This window comes from Brachyistius frenatus, unplaced genomic scaffold (assembly GCF_029030835.1).
Source record: "Brachyistius frenatus isolate BFR_SWC_R1_liver_20210118 unplaced genomic scaffold, ASM2903083v1 Contig_32, whole genome shotgun sequence".
NCBI classification, from domain to species: Eukaryota; Metazoa; Chordata; class Actinopteri; family Embiotocidae; genus Brachyistius; species Brachyistius frenatus.
The window spans coordinates 3,684,495-3,710,186 of NW_027210631.1; the positions used below are offsets into that span (position 1 = coordinate 3,684,495).

General features: G+C 45.7%; 4 protein-coding genes across 5 annotated transcripts; 2 read left to right on the forward strand and 2 right to left on the reverse strand.

Annotated features, from left to right (window-relative positions):
• The first annotated feature begins 434 nt into the window (after positions 1–434).
• On the forward strand, positions 435–8,606 carry LOC138621835 (zinc finger protein 11-like). Its single transcript, XM_069700169.1, has 9 exons — positions 435–643; positions 1,934–2,136; positions 2,321–2,419; positions 2,548–2,643; positions 3,058–3,168; positions 3,629–3,752; positions 3,836–4,952; positions 5,683–5,735; positions 6,094–8,606. The coding sequence occupies exons 1-9, from the start codon at positions 616–618 to the stop codon at positions 7,359–7,361; spliced, it is 3,099 nt and encodes a 1,032-aa protein (XP_069556270.1). The 5' UTR covers positions 435–615; the 3' UTR covers positions 7,362–8,606.
• Positions 7,624–11,771, reverse strand: apex1 (APEX nuclease (multifunctional DNA repair enzyme) 1). The gene is made up of 5 exons (XM_069700170.1): positions 11,668–11,771; positions 9,948–10,082; positions 9,677–9,840; positions 9,393–9,585; positions 7,624–8,548 (listed from the first exon to the last, which is right to left on the reverse strand). Exons 2-5 carry the CDS (start codon positions 10,009–10,011, stop codon positions 8,034–8,036), a joined length of 936 nt encoding a protein of 311 aa, XP_069556271.1. The 5' UTR covers positions 10,012–10,082; positions 11,668–11,771; the 3' UTR covers positions 7,624–8,033.
• Positions 11,772–11,999: 228 nt separating this feature from the next.
• On the forward strand, positions 12,000–19,185 carry osgep (O-sialoglycoprotein endopeptidase). 2 transcript variants are annotated; one of them, XM_069700172.1, is made up of 12 exons: positions 12,000–12,052; positions 14,063–14,182; positions 14,282–14,401; positions 15,257–15,432; positions 15,596–15,691; positions 15,790–15,839; positions 15,940–16,018; positions 16,172–16,237; positions 16,471–16,561; positions 17,334–17,409; positions 18,075–18,173; positions 18,331–19,185. In XM_069700172.1, exons 2-12 carry the CDS (start codon positions 14,068–14,070, stop codon positions 18,368–18,370), a joined length of 1,008 nt encoding a protein of 335 aa, XP_069556273.1. In that variant the 5' UTR covers positions 12,000–12,052; positions 14,063–14,067; the 3' UTR covers positions 18,371–19,185. The 2 variants fall into 2 exon arrangements, with proteins under 2 accessions (XP_069556273.1, XP_069556272.1); XM_069700171.1 differs by having other exon boundaries at positions 12,009–12,124.
• A 1,798-nt stretch (positions 19,186–20,983) lies between these two features.
• Positions 20,984–25,513, reverse strand: LOC138621842 (uncharacterized). Its single transcript, XM_069700181.1, has 4 exons — positions 25,377–25,513; positions 22,544–23,305; positions 22,420–22,452; positions 20,984–21,932 (listed from the first exon to the last, which is right to left on the reverse strand). Exons 1-4 carry the CDS (start codon positions 25,390–25,392, stop codon positions 21,883–21,885), a joined length of 861 nt encoding a protein of 286 aa, XP_069556282.1. The 5' UTR covers positions 25,393–25,513; the 3' UTR covers positions 20,984–21,882.
• Positions 25,514–25,692: the final 179 nt, after the last annotated feature.

Below are 25,692 nucleotides of genomic sequence, written 5' to 3' on the forward strand. Positions count from 1 at the left end.
GACAGAATTGTGACTGACAAAATGGTTTGAAGAAGAAAAAAAATGCCATTGGTGTCTTACTGTTCATCTGAGATTTATCCATGATGTATCTATCACACTTTTTAATCAATAAATAAAAACAATAGCCTACTAAATATCTCTGAGGTTTGGCGCAACACTGTTCAGGACCATGAAAAAAAAAAAAAATACAATGAGTCAATAAGTTCAGTTATTTTCCATCAAATCTGAAAAAAAAAAAAAAAATCATTATTCATTTAAAAAGAAAAAAGGCAGGGGCAGTGCGTTGTTGGCGCACAAGTGGTGATACAAAGAGCCGCCAGTAGATGGCGGTAACGACCAGAAGAGCGTCACGTGCCTCAAACAAACAAAGACGTGAAGAAGACGACAGTTCAAAAACAAATAAATTGCACCCTGTAAATGTGCGTGTTGGTCATTTATCCGTCCGATAAGACCGCTTCCTTTAATGTAGAGGAGACGTGTCGCAGTGGTTTAGACGCCACGTTGAGGTTCGTGTCTTCTTCCAACGACCAAAAAATAACGGTGGTTACTGTGGCCGGGGAGCTAGCCAGCCGGCTAACTGCAGCGAGCCACAGCCAGTCAAACTTTTCTGAGAAGATGGACTCTGGTGTTTTCACGGCCAAAGGTTGGTTTGTCGACGAAAACCTACAACGAATAATAAAACAAAAAACAACACACATTTATTGAACCACTTGGAGTTGGTAACAGTTGGGTAGATCGCTGACTTTTAGTTCGTACAGATGTTTTGGCTCGTGTGTATGAAAGTGAGCTATCCTCTTGATAGTAACGTGTTTTATTAGTGAATCACGTGACACGCGTGTTGTTGTGTGGACATCAGAGGTGTGGACAATCAGAGGTGTGTGGACAATCAGAGGTGTGTGGACAATCAGAGGTGTGTGGACATCAGAGGTGTGTGGACAATCAGAGGTGTGGACAATCAGAGGTGTGTGGACATCAGGTGTGTGGACATCAGAGGTGTGTGGACAATCAGGTGTGTGGACATCAGAGGTGTGTGGACAATCAGGTGGACAATCAGAGGTGTGTGGACAATCAGAGGTGTGTGGACAATCAGGTGTGTGGACATCAGAGGTGTGTGGACAATCAGAGGTGTGTGGACAATCAGGTGGACATCAGAGGTGTGTGGACAATCAGAGGTGTGTGGACATCAGAGGTGTGTGGACAATCAGGTGTGTGGACATCAGAGGTGTGTGGACAATCAGAGGTGTGTGGACAATCAGTGTGGACAATCAGAGGTGTGTGGACATCAGAGGTATGTGGACAATCAGAGGTGTGTGGACATCAGAGGTGTGTGGACAATCAGAGGTGGACAATCAGAGGTGTGTGGACATCAGAGGTGTGTGGACAATCAGAGGTGTGTGGACAGAGGTGTGTGGACAATCAGGTGGACAATCAGAGGTGTGTGGACAATCAGAGGTGTGTGGACAATCAGAGGTGTGTGGACATCAGTGTGTGGACAATCAGAGGTGTGTGGACATCAGGTGTGTGGACAATCAGAGGTGTGTGGACAATCAGCTGACGGTTTCAGCAACAGTGTTGTTATTGAACAGACACTTGGAGGATGCGTTCAAAACCAATAGCTGCTCTTGGCGCTGATTATCAAGATAACTACACATAATTATAGTTTAATCATAATGCTGCTGTGTAATAAAAACAACAACAATGTCTGAATGAGTTTTTAAATAACTGCTGCTGTAAATAACAGCCCGAGTGTTGACTTCTCATCATCCGGTATCCTCATGATTAACACGCCTACGTGTGATGTTCCCTTCATAGACGGGAACATCTTGTTAGACTAAGAAAATAAAAGCTTTTGTGAGGATTGAAGGGACGGACAGCTGCTGCATTCACTTTCAGTCTGAGCACTTTTTCTGGTTTTTTGTTGTTTTTTTTCCAGGTGACTGCTTTCCTCTGGCGTCACTGCGCCTCCTCGTCTCACCTCTCCAGCTCATGTCAGCCTCCATGTGGCAGGTGCTGAAGAAACAAGATGTCATGAACTACTGGACGGTGGCTGAGTTTGTCTCCTTGGCGGTGGACATGGTCCCAGAGCTGCTAATGTACAAGCACAGGACTCAACTTAACCTGGGATTAAGAGCTAGGGTGAGTCCTCGCATGATGCATGTACAGAAAAGTTAAAGAGAAACTTAGGCTTTGGTTGGTTTTCCTCATTTTCATATGACTAAATATGTTGCTCCGTATGAAGGAGGTTAGGATACAATACATACAGCTCATGAACTTCATGAATACAGGAACATTTTGGCATATTTTTATTTCTCTTCAACAGTATATTCTTGAGTTGTGCCGAAGTGAACAGCTCGTAAAACCTGAGTTCATCTTATCTCACCTGGACAAGATGAAATCACCACAGCCCACCCTGGACGATGTAAGTGTTGACTGTCGAGATGAATTGAGTTGTCATATTCTGATTGCTTTTGTACCTTTCAATTCTTACCACTCTTGTAGCTGTTGAGCTGTGACCCTGAAAGTGTTTAATGTTTATGCTGTTTGCAGGTAAATGAACCAGAAGAGGAGGAGGTGACGGTTCACTTTCTCGAGTTGATTCAGACTCTGCTCAAAGATCCTGAAGAGAGACGAGACTTTTTCTTGGTGAGGCAGCATCGCTTACTACTAACAATGTTACTTGCTTTTATTGGGTATTTTGTATGAAGCTGGGGTTTGTCACATGTGCACCTGTAGCTGGTTGTTGGTGTTAGCAGGTGGGACGGATGGCTTTCAGACATGTTTGAATTATCATCATTACAGTATTGGTATTGCACATTCTGTACTGTTTAGTGCAGTTAATAAATATGAATTGAATGAACATGAACAAAATACAGAAAAATAGACAATAATTTATAATAGATAAAATGGCAATAGTAAAAACAAAAGTAAGATATTATCTTTAAGGGGTAAAACATTAAAAAAAAAAAAAAAAAAAGCAGAAATGGCAGGAATTACTGACTTTGGTTTTGTATCTGTGATGCATTAAAATTCATCACTCTCTCTTCTATTCTTTCAAAGGAGGTCTTCCCTGCAGACTATGGACCTCAGTATGACCGTGACCTGCAGACCCTGTTTTGGGAGTTCCTCTGTCGACTAGCTCAGCTGTTGCCAGTTCCCGACCTCGAGCAGGTGAGAGCTGTAATTTCAACAAACAAAAAAAAGGAGTAACGCTGTCTCGCATAAAACTAAAACGAAGTAATAGTAATTTGAGTAGTTGTCTTGTGCAATACAGTCCAGCAGTGCTCCTGGACCATTATATAAACACTGATGAATTAGTACAGGGGAAATATTACATTACACTCAGAGGCATTGCCTACAAAGACCATTAGAGGGTGTATTTAGCTCATAAATAACTCCTAGGTTGATTGTACCGTAGGTTTATCAGTCCGTGTAAAACGTCTGGAACTAACCCCTATACATATAACCTCCTTAAAGAATATTACTGACTAATAATTAGTCTTATAGCTGTTTGATCTGCCAGTCTGGTGTCTTCGTGTTGTATTTTCGCAGTTAAAATCTGTGCTTAAGCTTGAACCATATTTCTGCTCTCGTAGCTCTATCGTGACATGTTTTCATACATTTCCCGCAGACTGTTTCATGGCTCGGAGCCGAACGCTCTGTGTTGGAGGATTGTGTGAATTCAGTCTCTGAGCCCACACACCTGAAAAATCTGCTCCAGCACCACAAACACCTCGGGCATTTAGAGCAACATAGTAAGCTACTTTCCACAATCCCATTTATTATATTTTACTATTAAAGTGACTGTGTCATGTGTCTTCCTTGTCCTTTTATGCAGTTCCTCCTTCTAGCATGGGCGACAGCATCCTCCCCTCACTCTCTGCAGCTCCCCCCAGCAGAGTGTCAAAACCTACGGAACAGCCCGGCCAGTCAGATCCACCGCAAGGCCTCAGTGAGGGCACACACACGGTATCATTTGTGGATGGTGTGGCGGTGGAAATAATTACAGTGACCGATTATGCGGAGGTTGAATTAGGCACAAGCATCGAGGTGGTGATGGGAGATAACTGCTTTGAAGGAGCTGATGCTGGCACAGTGGCTGAAGATCTGCTGGAGGTGCTTCCTGAAGGGCAGACCAGGGAAGAGGAGGCAGGTGGAGCAGAAGAGGAAGCGACACAAGGAACTGTTAGAAGTTGTTTGACAAACACTTATCCAGAAGTGAACAAGGATGACTCGGCGTCCTGCCTACATAAAATCTCTGTGGGACCGCATGACTGCCCAGACTGCGAGAAGAAATTTAAGTTTGCCTCCTCGCTAATCGCCCACAGGGTCATCCACACCGGAGAGCGGCCGCACCGCTGCGGTGACTGCGGCCGCTGCTTCTCCTTCAGGCAGTCCCTCGACAGGCACAGACACACGCACAAAGCTGGACGCAAGTACAGCTGCGTCATCTGCAGGGAGACTTTCCAGTCCTTGTCGGCCCGCAGGGAGCACAAACAAACACACATGGAAGACGGTGTTTACACGTGCCGCCGGTGCAGGAAGACATTCAACTGGGAGCTGGCCCTCGTGAGGCACCTGAAATCTCACACTGACGATCACGATACAAACGGGTCCACGGGGAGCTGGGAGGAAGGGCGAGAGGTTGCAGCGGATGTCAAGGAGGCTCACGTTGACCTTGCTGAGCTTGACCGCCAGGTGCCAGCTGATGACAATGGCGATCTGCATCCAGAGAGCGCCGAGGTTCAGAGCAATGAGGGTCCCGACGCCGGAGGAACCTTCCCCGAACTTTACAGTGATGTCATCTCCCCTGTCAAGGTCCGCACAAGTGGGCGCAAACGTCGTCCGACCATGAAGATCCAGGTGATAAATTTACAGAAGCGCATGAACACGAAGAAAAAGAAGGAGATCACCAGGGTGAACGCTCCTGCCCTCAAACCGCTGCCTTTCAACTGGTAAAATCTTCTGTCTCCTGCAACTATTCTTGAAGTTTTCCTGTTTTACTCATTCCTGATGTTTTCATGCTGGTTCAGTGAGACATGATTGCAGGAACTCACTCTCTTTATGCCAGTTCAGACAAAGATTCACGATGAGATGATTTGAAGCCTGCACCAAAGCAGTCAGACGAGACAGTGTAGCATCTCCATAGCAACGACTCTCCGTACTTCTGTTTTAACTGCTGGCGTTTTTGTAGCTGGATATAATTTGTAGCTTCTCAAAACATGAATGAGAATAGTGATATTGAGTCACTCAAATGAATGAGGTGATCTTCTCTTGTGTTGCGTTCAAAACTCTTCCATGTCAATCAGCCGACAGTTTACAACCGTGACCGGATGACTTTGCTTTGAGCTGATTGGCTGATGAAAGACGAGACGTTTCTAAGGCCGCCAGCTGCTGATTTAAAAAAGCTCTCAGGCGACATCGCCAGCTGGTTTGAGTCGAGCTGAGTCTGGACAGTTCACACTACTGCAACAGTTTGGTGTCATCATGAATCTTTGGTCTGAATTGGGCTTAAAACACGATTAACTGAATAACTGTGGAAAAGAGAAAATTCCTATTTTAAGTCCATGTTTGATGTCCGATTTAGTACAGAAATATAATGTACTTCATTGTGTCTGGTTGAATATATCATGGTGACTGCTGTGAGGCTGATTAACATGATTCTTCTTCTTTTCTCTGTTACAGTGCAGAACACTCTTATGGGTCATCCATCGTCTCATCGAAGGATGGTGATGAAGGTGAGTGTTCATTTTTAGAAGTAGCTATTTGAGTCTTTTTCACCACAATTACAGAATCACAGAGATAGGAGGACATTGCATGATATTTAAAAAGACCACAAATCCCAAGAGAAGTCATTTGTCCATAACGGTAAGGAAATTACACGTTCTGAAAAAATAGAAAGGTTTTTTTCCAAAGAAAAGGGGCAAACTTATGTAAACAAAATAGAAAATGACTAAACTACTAAACAAGGAACTGTGAGTGAAAATACTTTTTATGGAACAAATGTAAAAGTCCAAAATGATATAATTTCTTAGCACAATGTTGAATTCTTGCTCCAGTTTGTAATTTTTTATTTTTTTTCTCCCCTCCATAAAGTTTCTGCAGCAGACGGCTCACAGGCTGCGTTCTCCTGTCCAAAGTGCTCCTTCCACCACTCAGAGGAAGTGCAGGTCCAGCACCACATTGACAAGGTCCACTCTGCTGGGTCTGCGGAGGACGAGTCGTCCCTCCTGGGCCTCGCCGATGAAGAGGGACACTTTAGTTGTTCAGACTGTGAGAAGAGCTTCAGGTTCCAGTCTTTACTAAAAGCCCACGAGCGCATCCACACAGGCGAGCAGCCCTTCTTGTGCTCCCAGTGCGGACGGCGATTCTCCTTCAAGCAGTCGCTGGAGAGGCACAAGCAGACGCACAAGTCGGGACGCACGTACGAGTGTCTGATCTGCGGGGAGTTCTTCAAGTCCATGGCCGCTCAGAGGGAGCACAAGAGCACCCACATGGAGAACGGCGAGTACCTGTGCTCCGAGTGTGGTCGGGCGTTCACCTGGAAGTCGGCGCTGGTGAGGCACCTGAAGACTCACGGAGAGGACGCTGACAAGGTGGAGCTTCCTTTCAAATGCCCGCGCTGCGACCTTGGCTTTAGCTGCGCCAGCTACCTCAACAGGCACCTCCAGACTCACCAAGAAGAAAGAGTTCACACTTGCAACTGCGGGAAGAGCTTCGCCTACCGGACAGCTCTCACCGCACACCAGCGCATCCATCAGAAAGAGCGGCCGCACACGTGCACACAGTGCGGCAAGGGCTTCCTCTACAAGGGCGGTCTGCTGAGCCACATGAAGATCCACTCGGAGGAAATGCCCTTCATGTGTTCCTTCTGCGGCAAGAGCTTCAAGAGGGAGCGGAACATGAAGAAACACGAGCGCTGCCACACACGGGAGAACGTTTTCAGCTGCTCACAGTGCGACAAGAGTTTCGTCTACAAGGCGACGCTGACCAGACACGAGCTGACGCATTCGGGCGAGAGGCCGTTCCTCTGCTCCGACTGCGGGAAGGGCTTCTTCTCCCACGCCGAGCTTTTGAAGCACGAGCGTTTCCACACGGGACACAAGCCCTTCCAGTGCCCACACTGTGGGAAGAGATTCACTCAGTCCTGCTACCTGACCATCCACCTGCGCTACCACACCGGGGTCCGGCCGTACGCCTGCACAGAGTGCGACAAGAGCTTCCTGAGCGCCAACCGGCTGAAGAGACACCAGCGAACACATTCGGGGGAGAAACCGTTCCTCTGCGTAGAGTGTGGGAAGGGATTCAGGCAGTCCTATAATCTCAAAATGCATCAGCGTACACACGCGATGAAGTTAACATAGACACTTATTGATCTGCAGTCATATTTTGGAGATTTTAATTGAGATTATAACATTGTTTTAAATGCGACAAAAGAAGCATTATTGTTTTATCTCCTTTGCAACCACAGTGAACTGCATCTATTCTAGAAATGTCTTCCACTTTATTTCCGTTATATTGAATACATTGGATTTCCTGGCTGTGTTGCAATTAAAGCACACTGAGTAGAGGAATGTGATTCTCTTATCTTGCCATAAAAATCCTCAAATAATGAATAGAGGCCGGTTCTATATAAACTCCGTTTTTATTGACAAATGTGGGCCAGTTTTACAACAGAAAATGTAACACCGGTTTGAAAAAGAAGCTTAAAGACATTTTATTTTAACAGCAGTGGTTTTTTTTCAACAGCAACACATGTTGCAGGTTCTGAAAATCAGCTTAGACATTTAGACATGTAGTGTTACGTCTTCATAGAAATGGCAAAAGGAAATGAGACGTACATCACGGGGTTTACTGACAAACTTCCAATTACAATTTTATAAATGTTTCATGTGACAAACTGAAGAAAAGCGTACTAAACAACTAAGCTACAGCTAGTAGAAGTTACCTCACTGTGGCTGACACGCTGGCATACATGGTAGTTTGATCCAAGGGGGAAGTATCAAGAGAAGTAACCCTGCTGACCACCCGGGGAGCTACACAGCCAGGTGCAGAGTGATGGGGCAGTGGTCGCTCCCCATCGCCTGGTTGCGGATCTTGCTGTCGCACAGGCCCGACAGCAGCGAGGTCGAGAGCACGAAGTAGTCGAGCCTCCAGCCCACGTTCTTTGAGCGGGAGTTCATCATGTAGGTCCAGAAGGTGTAGGCGTTGGTCTGCTCGGGGTACAGCTCGCGGAAGCTGTCGGTGAAGCCGGCCGCCAGCAGCTGGCTGAAGCCCTCGCGCTCCTCGGGGGTGAAGCCCGCGCTCTTCTTGTTGCCCTTGGGGTTCTTCAGGTCGATCTCCAGGTGGGCGACGTTGAGGTCGCCGCACAGCACCAGGGGCTTCTGCATGTCCAGCTCGCTCAGGTACGCCCGGAAGTCCTCGTCCCAGGTTTTGCGGTAATCGAGGCGCACGAGCCCTCTGCCGGAGTTCGGCACGTAGGTAGTCACCAGGTAGAAGTCGGGGAACTCGGCAGTGATGACGCGGCCCTCCTTGTCATGCTCCTCTTTGCCTGGAAGATGGAGGAGTTTATTTTTTTTTTATTAAACAAGACATCAGACAAACTGTCACCTCAATCGTTTATTGTGAATGTGTGATTGTGTTCAAATTGAAATGAAGGGCGAGAAGGACCGTCTGAAGGTCAAGTCACTTTTGGGTTTTCTTTGCACTATTTGCAACGAACACAATATGACAGTTTGTTTTTGATTAGATTGGATTCAATTTAGACTTTATTAATCCCACAGTGGGGAAATTTAGTCGCCACAGCAGCATAGAAAAAACAAAGAAGGTGCAAACAGTATGAACAAATTTACAAATACATGCGAGATATAAGATATAAGATAGATTTGTTGCAGCAGCAGCTCAAGAGTTTGGTAAACATGCTCAATTGTTTTCTTACAGTTAGTCATCTGTACAGGAGCTGGTTAGCTTAGCACGACTAGAGAAGACGAAATGACGAGTCTTAACTCTTTCCAAGGGTAACAAGAGCCAACTCCCAGCATCTTTAAAGATCCATAGTGACCAAATGATCACTTATTTCTTTAATCCGTACAGAACCTGAAGTGTGAAACCAATTATTTGTTGTTTTACTGTGATCATGTGCCGGTTGTGAGAGCAGCAAGACACCAGTGGAGAGTCAAGAAACAGTCCTGCATACGACCCAATTCTATTTCCCAACATGTTGCACCGGTCCTTTAACCATGTGTGTGGAGGTGGAGGTACTCAAATTTAGATTTTTGTAATTTACAACATTTCAGATTTAAAAGCTATTTATTCAGTGGTGTGAATGGCTAACTTTGTTTATTTTTTGCCATTTATCGGCACACTTGACAACAGCATGCAAAGTCACCACTCACCGATCCCAAAGGTCACTTTGATGGGTTCAGTCTTGCAGAGCATGGCCACACCGCTGTAACCCTCCTTTTCATCGGACCCAGCCCAGTACTTGTGAGGGTACTCGGGCATGGAGGTGATGTCGGCAGGGAGGGATTTCTCCGCACACTTCGTCTCCTGCAGGCACAAAACGTCTGGAGCCTCCTCGCGCACCCACTGTGAAGGACGAGTCTTGACTGTTAGTGTTAATCATTTAAAAACAAAAAGAAGCCAGTCGGCGTTTCTCTCTCTCTCACTGCAAACTCACATCCAGGCCCTTCTTTTTCACCCAGGCTCTCAGCCCGTCCACGTTCCAGGAGGTGATCTTCATGTTGGCGGCGCGTCCATCTTTGCTGGTCATTTTGTCAGGAGGGTCCTCGTACAGCACCGGGGCCTCCGGTTCCTTCGGCTTCTTTGCTTTCTTTGCAGAAGCTGTTGGGTGAAAGAGAAAAGACGCCGGGTCCCAATTAAAGAGGGAGGTCAGATATGTCCTCGATGTGAGGGAACAGTAGATGAATGTTTGTGCACGCTTGTCGTACCAGAGCCGGTGTCGTTATCGCCCTCCGCGGCGCCGTCGGCGGCGGCCTTCTTGCCTCTCTTCATACTTGAACTCGCTCGGACCGCAAACACACCTCGCAGACACACAACACGCACACACAACAACACACCCGCCGCTGGAGAAACACAAGAAGAATTTAAGTAATGTGTTCATCTGAAAGTGTAAACTGTCAAATGCTAAAACAAATATGTGCCACAGAATAACTGGTTTTAATTTTAGCGCTGAAACATTTAGTGAAATAAAATTTATCTACAATTATAACTTTCCTTTCTCGTCAAGGATTTCCTTCTTTTCCGGTTTTTTGTTTTTACCATTCTGTGACATTTTATTGACTTAATGAACTGATTGACTAAAAAAAAAAAAAATAGTCAACATATGAATTGAGAGTAAAATAATTGTTAGCTGCAGGCTAAATGTATTCCTTTTAATAAATACAGAACAGTTTCAGACCACAAGGCATCCAAAGCAGCGTTTCCCTGGAGGGAAACCTGGAGAGAGGCCAAAATGTTCAAACCAGAAATAAAAGCAGAACAAGAACAGGAAGGTCGGAAACCTCGTTCAACTCTGCAAAACTGAACAACAGACACCGTGAGGGAGACGTTTTGGGGAAAGAGGTCTCGATTTAACTGGTGGGTTGTTCACCTGATGCTGCTTTTGTTCCTTCAGAGATGCACCAAACTATCCAAAACCCCGGTGGACATCAAATTTAAAAAGGGTTTTAACTGGAGCTCAACACATACTGGATTCAGATGCTGATGAGAAATATTGATGTTAGGTTTTTTTTTAATTTTTTTAAAAATATAAATAAATATAAATGTTTAAATATAACTATACATTTTAAATATAAATATATATAAAACAGTAAATAATAATAATAATAGTAATCTGGGCACAGTGAGCAAGATGTGCAGGAGATTCTGTAGTTACACAACAACTGATCACTGCTGAGATGAACTAAATGAGGTGAAAACGTTATTTCCTGTCATTTACGGACACAAACTCATTACACGTCTCTGCAGTTGGCCAATATCGGCCCGTTGCTCGTATTCAGCTATCTGTGGACTATTTATTACATTTCTGCAGCTGTCGCACACTTTGATTTACGAACACCTGCTTCAGACAAGCAAGTTTGAAAAGTTCAAAAGACGCATAAAAGCAACATCTTCGGATGTTAGCGGAACTACTTCTTTCTTCTTCGGTTCTTTCTGTCCTCGTTTTACAAAACCCACATTTTATTTGTGCGATTCCTGTTTTTTTTTAGCCCCGACAAAAGAGAAAGTGATTTCAGAAGACTTTGCACACAAAGGGGGGAAGAAAGCAGGCTGAAGGTTTACTTTGGACACAAGTCGGAGGGCATTTAACGCAAATTTGATAATACACCGCAAAACCCACTGATGCGACACGACCAAGCATGCAGAAGACACGAAACCGTCAACTCAGTGAAGATATTCAGCAGTTTGTTTCCGTGTTACCCAACAAGTTTAGCGAAGAGCGAGCTATGCTAAGGCTTAGCTTCCCCTCCGTGACAAAGAGCCCGGAGAGGAGCAGCAGCAGGCGGCCTGCAGCCTGCAGCCTGCAGCCCGCCGGCGGGCTGCACGGAGGATGAGAATAGAGACGCTCCGATTCAGCAACAACGTGCAAATAACGTCGCGTTTTAACACCAAACACGTTTCAGGAAAAAGACATGCAAATGATCTTACTTGCACAAACAGGATGCAAAGCTGAGACAAGTGCTGCTTCCCAGTCACTCCCCCCCACACACACACACACACACACACACACACACGCGGAAAGCAAAGCTTTCTGACCTCGTGCTTAGTGTATTTAGTGACTACCTAAATATGTGCCTGAAATTATTATTTTTTTAACGACATTTAAATCTGCATTCCTCATTAAATAAACGCACAAAGTTACAAACAGCTGGCCTTTATTCCGCATACAATAATACTCCGGCATGTTGCTGATTCAAACGGTGTCCAGGTCTGGTCCGCTTGAAGATTTATGGTCAGGCAAAATCTACAGCCACCAATGTTTGGGTCCTCCCAACTTCCATCTGGAGCAGTTGAGCCGCTGAAGTTAACCGAGGTCAGTAGAATTAAACATTTAATGTTAAATTGGCCCTAAATTGGATTAACGAGAACGACCGAAGATAAAAAGGTTGGTAAACTTATTTTGTTTTCAATGGAGTGTTAATATAAACTATTAGTATACAGCTAGCCTGTTCTGTCCCGGCTAGCATTGGAGCTAACCACGCTGTGTTTAGTTTTCTCTAAATGTAGCTTAGTTTACGTTTAAAATGACGTCATGTAGGTTTAAAAAGCATGACGTCATGTAGGTTTAGTGGTTTATATGATGTCTGCTTACACGTCGCGTTGTCTCTGTTTTTAAAAAAGCGTTTTGAAATTGGCATGTTGAGAGTTGAATGTTTACATGTTCAAAAATATCAGTGACCCGTTTGGATAAATTTAACATCTCGTACTTAAAAAAACAAAAACACACGTTAAGGTTAATCCGATTAATCCGATTAATCCTATTAATCCTTTATGCAATGCAGGTATAAAAAAAAAGAAAAGGTTGAATCTGCTCTCTATAGAAACACATTTCTGACTATAATAATCGTAAAGTAAATTTTATTTGGGAACGGATCGGTTAGTTTTAATTTAATTCAATTATTCTATTTTATTCTATTTATTGTATATACTGTGCATTTTTATATTTAATACTTTTTAATGTTATTTTATTTCTTTCCTATATCTATAATGCTGCTGTGGCGAAAAAATTTCCCCTTGGGGATTAATAAAGTAAGTATATCTATCTATTAATCTATTATCTATCTATCTATCTATCTATCTATCTATCTATCTATCTATCTATCTATCATCTATCTATCTATCTATCTATCTATCTATCTATCTATTATCTATCTATCTATCTATCTATCTATCTATCTATCTATCTATCTATCTATCTATCTATCTATCTATCTATCTATCTATCATCTATCTATCTATCTATCTATCTATTATCTATCTATCTATCTATCTATCTATCTATCATCTATCTATCTATCTATCTATCTATCTATCTATCATCTATCTATCATCTATCTATCTATCTATCTATCTATCTATCTATCATCTATCTATCTATCTATCTATCTATCTATCTATCTATCTATCTATCATCTATCTATCTATCTATCTATCTATCTATCTATCTATCTATCTATCATCTATCTATCTATCTATCTATCTATCTATCTATCTATCTATCTATCTATCTATCTATCTATCTATCTATCTATCTATCTATCTATCTATCTATCTATCTATCTATCTATTATCTCTCTCTCTATCTATCTATCTATCTATCTATCTATCTATCTATCTATCTATCTATCTATCTATCTATCTATCTATCTATCTATCTATCTATCTATCTATCTATCTATCTATCTATCTATCTATCTATCTATCTATCTATCTATCTCTCTCTCTCTCTCTCTCTCTCTCTCTCTCTCTCTCTCTCTCTCTCTCTCTCTCTCTCTCTCTCTCTCTCTCTCTCTCTCTCTCTCTCTCTCTCTCTCTCTCTCTCTCTCTCTCTCTCTCTCCCTCTATCTCTCTCTCCCTCTCTCTCTCTCTCTCTCTCTCTCTCTCTCTCTCTCTCTCTCTCCTCTCTCTCTCTCTCTCTCTCTCTCTCTCTCTCTCTCTCTCTCTCTCTCTCTCTCTCCTGTATAAAAAGCAGGATTTACTGCAGCAGGTAAAACCTGCTGTGATGTTGAAATGAGCACCTGGCTGCTGTTGGGATGGTGAAAAAGTAAACCAGTAAAATGGTCCATTAATCACATCCTTTATACTGTCATGCTCGTTATGTAGTTTTGAGTATTTTATCTTATTTTTCGGCCTTTTCCCATTTGTTTTTTTATATTTATTGTTTCACCTTCGCTGAAATGGGCTTCTAAGAGAGATGAGGGAATTAAAGGGAAACTACTCTTTAACAAAGCTACTTTTTTTGCGGCGTATTTATTTTTTTGAACAAGAATGCGTCAGTCTTACCTGCACGTTGTATTTGCCCTCCCTGAAAACAGATTTCCAGCTGCCATGACTGTAGTAATCGGGTTTGAAGGCAGCGCCAATAAGATTGGCATCGGCATCGTCAGAGATGGTGAAGTGCTGTCCAACCCGAGACGGACCTACATTACACCTCCTGGTCAAGGTCAGTGAGAGTTCACTTCAAACACGAATGTTTCGGTGGCAGAACAACACGCAACAATCCTTCGCGTGAAGACGACGGCATCTTATTTTTCCACATCAGGTTTCATGCCGAGTGACACAGCCAGACACCACCGAGCTGTTATACTGACCGTCCTGAAGGAGGCGCTGGAGCAAGCGGGGCTGAAACCCGCAGACATCGACGGCGTGGCGTACACCAAAGGTAACGTGTGAAACCCTGCGTGTTTCTTAATTGAGTAAAAAATAAGATTTGAAGAAAAGCCGAGCTGCGGGTGCGGGGGCTCCTCCACAGCTGGGGGTGTGATGCCGGTCAGTAATTACAGATGAGGTAAAAAAGGGAGGAAAAAAAACAAGTCCACCCAGAGGAGCCCTTGGTGAAACCAGCATCAGGTGTTTTTACAGCCTCCAGTTTGCAGTTCATTTTAATTTCAATTTAATTTATGTTTCCTAGTTTCTGTCCAGTTCAGCTGAACTCGGCCAACTTGAACTTTAGTTCCTTTAGTAACCAGTTTTCTCCACTTCAGAGTTGGTGTGAGGAACTTTCAGATCCAGTCTCTCCTGTAATCACGCGTGTTATTTTAAAAACCCCTTTTGAAGCACCGTTCAGACTGTCACAGTACAGTAAAACTCAGACATCCATTTAATGGTAGTCTTTATTTTCCCAGGTCAGTAACAACGGGGGATTCAAGCTTCTTTGCACGTCTGGTAATTTGCAGATTACATGTAACAGCAAAGATGAAAACAATGAAATAATTATTATTTCTTATAAAAAGTTGCAGTTTCTGCTGCCTTAAAATGTATTTGAAAGGATCTGGCCTCATACACCGGATATATGCAGAGAAAATCTGCTTTCAACATCGACCGTAAAATGATTGCCCCGGCCCTGTTAACATATTTCATCACTGACCTTTGTGATCGAACAAAAGGAAAGAAAGTTGTTCGAAGTAGAAGTTGTGCTGATAAAACACCAACACTCCGAGAACTCGTGACTCCTGTTAACCTGAAGCCGAAGGTGACCGCTGCTCACCTCCTCGTCTCTGTCGTTGTTGTCCTTCAGGTCCCGGTATGGGGGCGCCCTTGGTAACGGCGGCTCTGGTGGCCCGGACGGTCGCCCAGCTTTGGGGGAAGCCGCTGCTCGGGGTCAACCACTGCATCGGACACATCGAGATGGGCCGACTCATCACCGAAGCCAACAACCCCACGGTGCTGTACGTCAGCGGCGGCAACACGCAGGTCGGTTTCATTCCTGATGAAACGCTTCCAGTCTGCTGGATTATTTGGAGTTTGGTCGTTCTTGGGTTTTTTTTTCCCCACAGAGCTTCTGCACCGCACCTCCCATCGGTAAGTCGTCCATTTATGACGTACGCGTGTTTCTGCTTTCGCTCTCCCCGTGCAGGTCATCGCTTACTCCGAGCGGCGGTACAGAATATTCGGCGAGACCATCGACATTGCTGTTGGTAACTGTTTGGACAGGTTCGCCAGAGTTATTAAGGTTTGTGTTTGTGTTTTTATGACATCGGCTGTCTGCTTTTTACCGTATGGGATAGATGTGGGTTCAAACATGTTCTGATGACCTGCTTCTCCTGCCAGATCTCCAACGACCCCAGTCCAGGCTACAACATAGAGCAGATGGCCAAAAGGTGAGTAAGACCGCGACGCGGCGTCATCGGATCGTTGGGAAGTGCCGTTTGCTAAATATGTTTCTGTTCATACGACTCTGCTTCTTGTCGACACTGTCAGAGGGAGTCATTACGTGGAGCTGCCGTACACAGTGAAAGGAATGGACGTGTCCTTTTCAGGGATTTTATCGTTTATCGAGGTGAGTGGTTTCATCATCCGTGGAACTAATTACTGCCCGTGAGTGGTATCATTGAAATATTGGATTTAATTCTCTAAAGGCTACAGTTTGATGTCAACTACTCCGTCATCCCTCCGTTTCACGATCCAAACCGTTTTCTCTTGTCCTTCGTAGGAAGCTGCTAATAAGATGCTGAGCTCCGGTCAGTGTACAGCAGAGGACTTGTGCTTCTCACTTCAGGTACCAGGAACCAGTCAGTGTGTGACGTGCGCTGCCCTGCATGGCGGATGTGTGTCGCTCATCAGATACACAAAAATAATAAGAATTACAACAACAACAAAAAGATGCATGGAACCATTTTGTAGGCTTAAAGGCTTCCATTCCTATCGGGGGACAGATGAAGATATTAAGAATTGCGATTAAAAGATGGAACCCACAAGCTAAATGAAAACTATTTCATCCCCTCTCTGCAGGAGACGGTGTTCTCCATGCTGGTGGAGATCACCGAGAGGGCCGCGGCTCACTGCGGCTCCCAGGAGGTCCTGATCGTCGGGGGGGTTGGCTGTAAGTCCATCAGAAAAAACACACCGGTTCCAACAGCTGGACGGTCTCAGGAAGCTCAAATATGAACAGCAAATGTCCTGAAGTGAGATTTGTATTGAAGTTCATCAATCGTAGAGGAACAAACGTAGAACAGAGGAGCCTGATGGAGTTTACGATTGTAACACAAACTATTTCACAGTTTTAGAACACATTGAAATCGGAGTCTGACGGTAGATTTGGTTCTGTGAAAGAGCACTCAGAAAAGCTGCGACACAAATATTCTCTTTTCTGGATTCCACAATCTCCAAACAGTGCAGACATGTTAGCAGATCAGCTGTAGCACATACAATCTTTGTGACTAACAAAACATCCCTACTTGGATGTGTTTGTATCATTTTTCAAATTGGGCAAAAAAGCTGATTTCATAGAATATCACTCCATAAAATGGAAACGATAACAAAGACACTCGTGTCGTTTTGTCAAATCTAATTTGGTTTAATCCATAAAATGTGTTTCACCTCAGACTTTAAAACAGAAAATGTCATCTTGCAGTTTTTATTTTCCCTTTTGGGAAAAATGAAACGAGCTTCCTATTAATCTTCTCTCCACAAGTACGTCTCTTCTTTATGATTACCGTCGGGTCACGAGAGGAAAAACACATCAGAGCCGCAATGTACCGACGTTCTCCTTCGCTACTGGGGGTGTGTGTGTGTGTGTGTGTGTGTGTGTGTGTGCGTGTGCGTGTGCGCGTGTGTGTGTGTACCGTGTTTCTGACCTGCCGTTTGTTGCCCAGGTAACCTGCGTCTGCAGCAGATGATGGAGGTGATGTGTGAGGAGAGAGGAGCCAAGCTGTTCGCCACAGACGAACGGTAAACACGCTTTCATTCGCCGGTTTCACTTCGACACCGACAGGCTGCAGGAAGTCGGACCGAAAGCCGAGCGGCAGAACGAGCTTCGTACCCGCCGGAGTTTCGGGACCGAACCAGCCGGCTCGCCGTCTGACGAGCGATGCTCTTGAGTCGGCAGCACTGTGACTGAAAAGCACTTTATAGTCCACGAACACGTCTTCGCAGCGTTGCCGCGTGTCACGGCGTCGTCTTGTCTTCAACCTCCCAGACTGCTGATGCGTTCACTTCACTCAACCGTCTGTTAACGGTTCGTCACGTCTGCTTCGAAGGTGACGGACGGTTTAACGGTCGTGCAGCTTTGTCTCCGCACCGAGTAGAAAATAGTCCGACGTGAGGTTTTAATGCGACGGATGCATGTCGGATATAAAGTTTCAACTCTGATGATTTTAAATGCTTTAAAAGCAAAAGAAAGTGGAGCTGTTGAACAGAACGACGACGTGCTTTACAGACTGTTGTTGTAAACGGCCCCGACGTCCCGAGCCATCAAACCCTTTGTGTGGTGTGATTACGTAAAGAAGACCAAGCTGCCTTCTCTTCGTCACGCGACGTCGCTGCTGACTTCCTGTCGTCAAGGCGACGCGGCACCCACCTTTTTTTTCTTTTTTTTTTTTTCCTCCCCCCTTCAGATTCTGCATAGACAACGGAGCGATGATCGCTCAGGCCGGCTGGGAGATGTTCCGGTCCGGTCAGGTGACGGAGCTGGAAGACTCGTGGATCACGCAGAGGTAGACGTCACGCCGATTCAGTCTCTTTACGATCTTTGTTCTCGTCTTCCTGGACGCCCTAACAGTGGCGGCGTGGTAAAGATTTTGCCGTCACCGGGGAGGCGTTCGGCATGAAAAAGCGTGTTCCGCAGCAACAATGAACTTCTGTCTCTCGTAGGTACAGAACCGATGAGGTGGAGGTGACGTGGAGAGACTGAGCGACGCGGCGGCGGGCGTGTTGAAGGTGCGGTACGACCCGGCCTTCAACGGGACTCCAGCAGCTTTTACTCCGTCAAATGAAGCGTTTCGGTGGAAAGGGAGTTGCAGCCGGTGGTCTTCGTGTTCAGCCTGCGCCTCTTTAAACTGCAGCTCGGTGATAATTCAGTGTTCCTAACGATGGCTGCGTGACGGTGAACCAGAACGCGCAGCCGGACCTCCGCCAAGTGAAACGCAGCCATCTTCAAACCCGCCCGAGTTTTCTCCGCCGTAACAAGTCCAAACGTCTCCCGTTTACGACGTGGACGCCGTGAAAAGACATAAAGCATCGATGTCTCGACCCTCCTGATGAGTTGTGTGTATTTTAAAGTCCGATGTCGCCTTTTTCCTCTTGTGTCACGGAGCTCCGTTAAAACACACCACGGCCTCGTTTTCCTACGTGATGGTGACACGCTGCAGAAACACACGTTTCCTCCTGTTGCAGTAATGTCCGCTAAAGACGACACAGTCCAGCTGGACAAGGACATGACAGGCAGCTTCATCTAATTTAAAGATGTACCTCTCCAGTCCAGACGAGGTCGTCACCATGATATTAACAGTCGCCCCCACTAAGACCCCGCTTTGATGATATATGCCATATAAATGTCATAAAACTCGAGTATGACGTTTTTATGACTTTTTGGATGATGCAGGGGTCTTCAACGTTTTTCAGGCCAAGGACCCCCAAACTGACAGAGATGGAGCAGGGACCCCCGACTATAGATATTGTATAAAATTGTGTTTTATATTAAACTGGGCCTAGTGCCATGTACAAACATACCTTGTTATTGTATCTTCTTTTCAAATAATATTGCAGCGTGCGTCCTTGTGTCTGGGATCTTAGTCAGCTGGGCACTGAATAGGCTCTCGGCCAATCACAGGGAACCTGACAGAGCCAGCCTGCAACATGCCGCCTTATGATTGGCACAGCAGCGATAGGGGCGGGTCCTCTTTGTGCTCAGGAGACTTGGAGGGACACGTCCAGGTTAGTGTCCCGCTGTGAGTGAACCGGTGTCCATCTTGAGAGCTCTTTCTGATTGAAAGATAACATCTTCTGCCTCCATTTATCCGTTCACTACAACATGTTGGATTCAATTTGTGGAAAAGAAATTGGGGGACTTTTTTTTTTTTTTAAATGTGAAAAATTGTCTAATCAACCAAAAATGTAACGACCCCCTGCAGTACCTCCACGGACCCCCTCTGTCCTGTAGTATGACTTTTAAAATTTGTTTTTTTATCATATTTTGGAAGACATGCTATAAAGTATGACTTCCGTTCAAGTTATGGAAGGCAACACAGGTGCAGCTGTCAGCGTTGTTGTCTCGCAGTCTGAAGGTCACAGGTTCGATTCCCACCTGGGACAGTCTATGTGGAATTTCCATGTTCCTGCAAAACTAATAACCTAAAAGTAAAGTTTGTTGTCCATAATATAAATGACTATCTTATGCATGTAGTCCATAATGTAAAACATTACATACAAGCAAAAACATGCAATCCTCCACACAAAAACTTCCAGGCCCCTTATCGAATCCAGAACCTTCTGATTGTTAGATGACAACGCTGGTATGGAACTTCACCGTTTTGCTTCCATTAGTGAATGAATGCTTGTTTGACTTGTAAACATGTTATGGAGGAGAGATCAACGGTGCAGTGGTTGGCAGTACATGACTTTTAAAGTTTGCCACCCAATATATACATACATATATATACACACATGTATATATACATATATATATACACACACACATATATGATTTATTGTTCAAAAAAAATATATATATATATTACTTCTACTTTTATTACGTATCATTTCCATTTCACTGTCCACAGAAAAAGATGACGATGACGTCACGGACAAAACGATCACACGACAGTATGTTGTCCAAATTGTCATTAAAATGTAATATGACCATCATCATCATCATCAGTAAAAACTTTGCATTCTTTCTTCTCTACTTCAGAAACCTACAAATCACAGAGAAATATCAGCGATAGAAGTCAACATGTTTGTAGCAGGTCTGCGACGTGTACGTTGTACAGCGGGAGCCGCTTTTGTTTCCCGACAGCAACTGGTCACCAGTAGAAACACAGTTGAGTGACGAGGTCAGAATGAATGTTACAATCATATCTCCGATATTTTTACATCAAGCTCTCGGGATCCCAATCGTAGAATTGGAATTGCTGACAAGATGACTTTTGTTATTATTTGAAAGGGCAATAATGCTCATCTCACTTCAGCAGAAGAACGAGCAATGAAAACACTCGGTGGTTTGACTTTAGAGGAACTGGGTCTGGAGCGGTTTTGTTGACAAAGCTTCGTGTGATTGGACATAAACCGGCTGAAATTGTGCTATTGGAACAAACTATCAATTATTTGTGCAGTTATTTGGGGAAAATAGTTTGGTGTCCCAGATTTCCAGCTGCCGTGTCTTCAGATACGTCATCAACTACGTCACCAGATAGTTTGCGTCGGGAGGGAAAAAAACACAAAAACAAACTAAAAGAAAACGGGATTTCATCCGACGTGGTGGAGTCTGAACTTCCTGTGCTCAAATAAAGACGGACTAATTTGGGTCTTTTCAAGTTTATTCATTTTTATTAAGCAATACTGTTCTCTTACATTCCTCCTCCTCCAGTGTCATTTATTTTTAATTCAATAAATTCTTTTCAAAAAAAAAAAAAAAAAAGAAAAGAAAAAAGAATCAACATACTGAACATGGTGTTGTCCCTTCTGGATTCATGAGTAACACTCAACCGACGGGGGACCGAATAAAACCAAAGAGGAACACAGCATTAAGATCTGACGTGTAAAGGGTGAACTCTACTGTGCCTTTGACTACACCCTTCTGTAAACTGGAGACACGCGTACAGAAGTCCTCTGCAGACATTAACAATAAAACTGAAGCAGGTACAAGACATTCTTCTGGTTTACAATTGGGGGGAAAAAAGGGGGAAAAAGAAATCTCTCTGCAGAGGGCGTCTCGCACACACGGATTGGTCACAACGGAGGTTTTAACAAAGTGCTTGATTGACCACTCGCTTTACAGAGGACAAAACTGTTTGATAAAACCGCAGCTTTCAAAAGGGAAAATTAAATTACAGCTCCTCAGAGATTGTTTTAAAAAGAAGAAAAGAAAAGAAAAGAGCGGCTCTACACGTAGAATCTAAAAATGGGAACGAGGCGATGGAAACAGGTGATTAATTAAGGCAGGCTTTCTGTAAGGCGTTAAAAAAGTCCATTGCTGTAAGATCTCAAAGGAGTTAGTCCAAAGTGTCTCAGTGTGGCTTTTGTGTGAAGACATCATCCTGAGTGCAGTGTGTGTGTGTGTGTGTGAGAGAGAGAGAGAGAGAGAGAGAGAGAGAGAGAGAGAGAGAGAGAGGAGAGAAAGAGAGAGAGAGAGAGAGAACTGGACTCCAAAATGTGTCCGTCTTGATGCGTTTTAATGTGCATGTATGTGTGCTGTGTTTCACACTGCTAGGCCGGGTGCTCCTGGGTGTCCTTGTACCAGACAACACGTACTGGATCTGAGAAGGAAAACAAAACATGATGACGCGACCTCATCAGACATCATGCGGAGCGACTCACAAGTTGTTCCATCAGCTCGTCACACTTTAAAGCTTCATCGTAAAGAGTTTTGGACTTTTTTTTTTTTTTTAACCGCCACGCACTCTGAGCCAATCAAATCGAAGCTATAAATGGCCACAAACCAGTTCGGCTTCTGATTGGCTGCCTTTATTGTATGCTGTGAAATTGATTTTAATATCAGACACGAAGACTTTTTGAACGAGGTCATGGTGACAGTAGCAGGGAATGATCCCGTTACAGAAGCTCTGAACCATCATCAACCATCAGCGGCACATGATGCACTCAGAGAAACATAACTTACAAATTAAAAGGTTTCCAAAGTGGACGTGATGACAAAATACTGTCAACTGTTTCTCCCCGCTCTGAGGAAGCCCCTCCCCCAACATGTCACACCAGTGTTGGATGTTTCGCGTCGAGTCAACTCACCTTTTTTCTGTTTGTTCCGAATGGTGTTCCATTCTGTGGAGAGAAAACAGGCAGATTATTAACTAATTACAATATTAACATTGAATTATTTCAGGGTGAAAGGCAGACCGGGTCTCTCACTCACCTCTACTGTGATAATTCAAAGCCTCCACTAGATGGCGACAGCTGAGCAGCAGCTTCCCGTTGCTCTCGTCCACCTCCGCCCGTGTGATTGGGGTGACGGAGGCGGCGACCGGAGCGGGAGCGGCTTCCGTGTCGAGCTGGAGGTCCGCGGGATGTTTAGCGTCTGTGGGCAGGAGGGCGGCGGCGGCGGCGGGGAGGGGCCCGTCTGCGACCGGCCTCGCCTCGCTGATGAAACTTAGACCCCACTGGTTCTGGAGCAGCACGCCGATGGCGGGGCGGTCCTCCTCCAGCGCGCCGCCCGCCGCTCCCGCCTTCACCTTGGAGGCGTAGCTGACGGCGGGCTGCAGCTTGGCGGGACTGTCCTGCACCGGGAAGGCGGGCGGTGGCTTGAGCAGCGACAGACTGTCCTCCACCCACCTTTCCTTTTGGGTAACCTTCTGCGGTCGATCGCTCCCTCGGCCGACCCCCTTCTGACTTTCCCTGCGGAGGCCGCGGCCTTTGTGCTGCGGGCCCTTGCGCTCCTTTTCCCTGCGGAAGCTGAAGGCGTGCGCGTGGCCCGAACCGGCCGGGTCGCCCTCGGGTAAAAGCTGCCGGTCACTCCCGGAGATGCAACCTCCGCCCCCGCCTCCTCCTCCACAGTTGCCCGAGCCGGGAGACAGGCGGCGGTTCCGAATATGTGGCTCTGAGTTGGTGGCTGAAACGAGGACCGCTGGATCGCACACGCTATCGGACTCGCACACGGTGTTGCTGACTTCCCATGTACCTGAAACAGACGTGTTCACAGCAGTCAGACGTCGCTTCTTTAAAAACACTCACGTGCACGTTTCACCCCGGCGGTTGCGTTGCGGCCCGGCTGGTTTACGAGTGGAGACGAAGCCTCGAGTGTCGGCGGTGCAGTCGGAGCAACGGAACCGTCCTACGGGACCGACGCCGCCGCGCCGGCTTCTCGCCTCGCGACGTCGTGGTAATCTTAACGGGCGCTTCGCTACGAGACTCGTCGCTCGGCATCGGCCGGTAAAAGATCTCTGCGCTCGGCCGGGTCGTGTAAACAACCAGCGGGCCGATGACACGTTTCGTGTGACTGCGCTGCGGCTGAACAACGGCTCTCCGTCTCGGAGCCTTCGGGCCGAGTTGTGCAGAAAAGAGCAAGACGAGTCCGACGTGAACATCTGGATCAGCTGCAGCCCGTCTGAAACGTGGAGATCTGCTCCTTCTCCTTCCTCTTAATTGAAAGACTTCGGACCAACGAACGGGACCAATTAGATCGTTTACTTACAAGTTACCGACCCCGTTTTGTCCCGAGATTACAAAGTAGATGTAATCGTTACGGATACCGGAGACACAATACGCGTTCAAATCAAAACGTTGACGACATTTTTTTCAGTGAAAAGAAGGTCAAATGAATTGTGGTCTTCGGCCTGCAGGAGTCTCGTCTCTGATGAGCTCGTCTCGACTTCATTTGAGGAAACGCGCCAACAAGGTGTTTGTGAGACGAGACGAGGCGCTTCAAAAGAGTTCAAAGGAACTGAACCGGTTGATGTTTCCACCTTCACAATCACAGATTTGACCTGAACGTAAACCTGGTTTGAGGTTTTAGTTTTAAATCTACGTACTCGATGTGTTCTGGTGGCCGCGCTTTAAAAACGAAAACATCTGGATCTTAATTCAAGTTCCATCGAAGAACATTGTAAACAGCAGTGATCCGTTTTTGTGAGGTTTAAATTTCTACTTTACATTTAGTTTTCAAAAATGTTCAGCTTTGATGCTCAGTTTATAATTTGTAATAAAAAAATAAAAAACAAGACGAAAAAAGTAATGAAATGTCACGAGTTACATTAGGATGATGACGTCATTAAAACGATGACTTTATATTACATTTAACAGAATATATTACATTTCTAAAGTTACCTTTTACAACACGAATCAACACGTTTTAGTTTTGTTGTTTTTAAAGGATTTATGTTTTAATTAAAGCAGAATTTCTGTCCTGTCTGCCGCAATTAATCGCAGCTTCCAATATTTCGCCGCGTATCTCTTAATCTGTGTCCCAATGTCCCACTGTCCCACTCCACTGTCCCAATGTCCCACCGGGGAAATAACACGAGACCGCCGACGCGAGTATGTTGGTACTTGGAGCCTTTTCTGTCCACGTGACAGCAGGGATCATTTCTAAAGTTGGAGATCCTGAGGAGACAAAAATAAATGAGATTAAAAGAAGAAGGGGGGTGAACCCCCTAAAACGGGCTGCCGGTGTCCCGCATCGGTGCCGAGGAGCCGCCGGCCCGAGCAGCGTGTCCCGCTGCGGAGCGCCACATTTCAAAGAGCTGGTGAGACACCTCTGTCCCCCGGAGACAGACTCACGGGCAAGGGCGAGGACTTCTCACTCAAAATAACCCGACGCGACGGACTCTCCGGTACCGGAACCAGAACCGCGAGCTCCTCTCCGGGTCGCGTCGCTGCCCGCTAACAGGACGGCGCCGGTTAGCCAACTTTAATTAGCAGCGTCACGGTGCGGCGAGTTAAACTCGACGGTTCCGCTCGCGCCGGGACCCCCCCGGCGGGGGGACCCCCCCCTCCTCCCCCGGCGGGGACTCCTGAACGACCGCTGTCGTCGAGAAAGCGGCTCTTATTCCCGACCGCACTGAAAACAAACGACCAGCTAGCTGCTACGCTAGCCGAAGTCAAAGTTTCGTAACCCCCCCCCCCCCTCCTCCTCCCCCCCATTCAAAGCGGCGACACTGCTAGCATTGCTGCTAACACCGCGGCGAGATAAACACCACCTCCGGCCCGGGAGGCTCCGGCTCCACCGCGTGCGGAGGTTGATATAAACGCACCTGTTTTGATATGCATGTCTTTTCGCTGTCCGAGTCGCGGGAGCTTCAACCGTTCACCAACTTTTTGTTTCCAGCGTTCAGGGACGACGGCTCGCTGCTCCAGTCTTGTGCGGCCACCACCCGGAAGCGACACGAGAATGTGGGTGGGACAGGAAGTCCCGTCATATAAGCGGTCCGGCGGGAAACTCGGGAGGGAGTTTTAATATTCAAACCGCACCGACCACGTGGTCACACGGGCGCTCTGTCTTGGCAGGGTGTGGTAGACCGGTGGGTAATTAAATAAAATAAAAATAAATAAAAAGAGCCACGTCGTTTA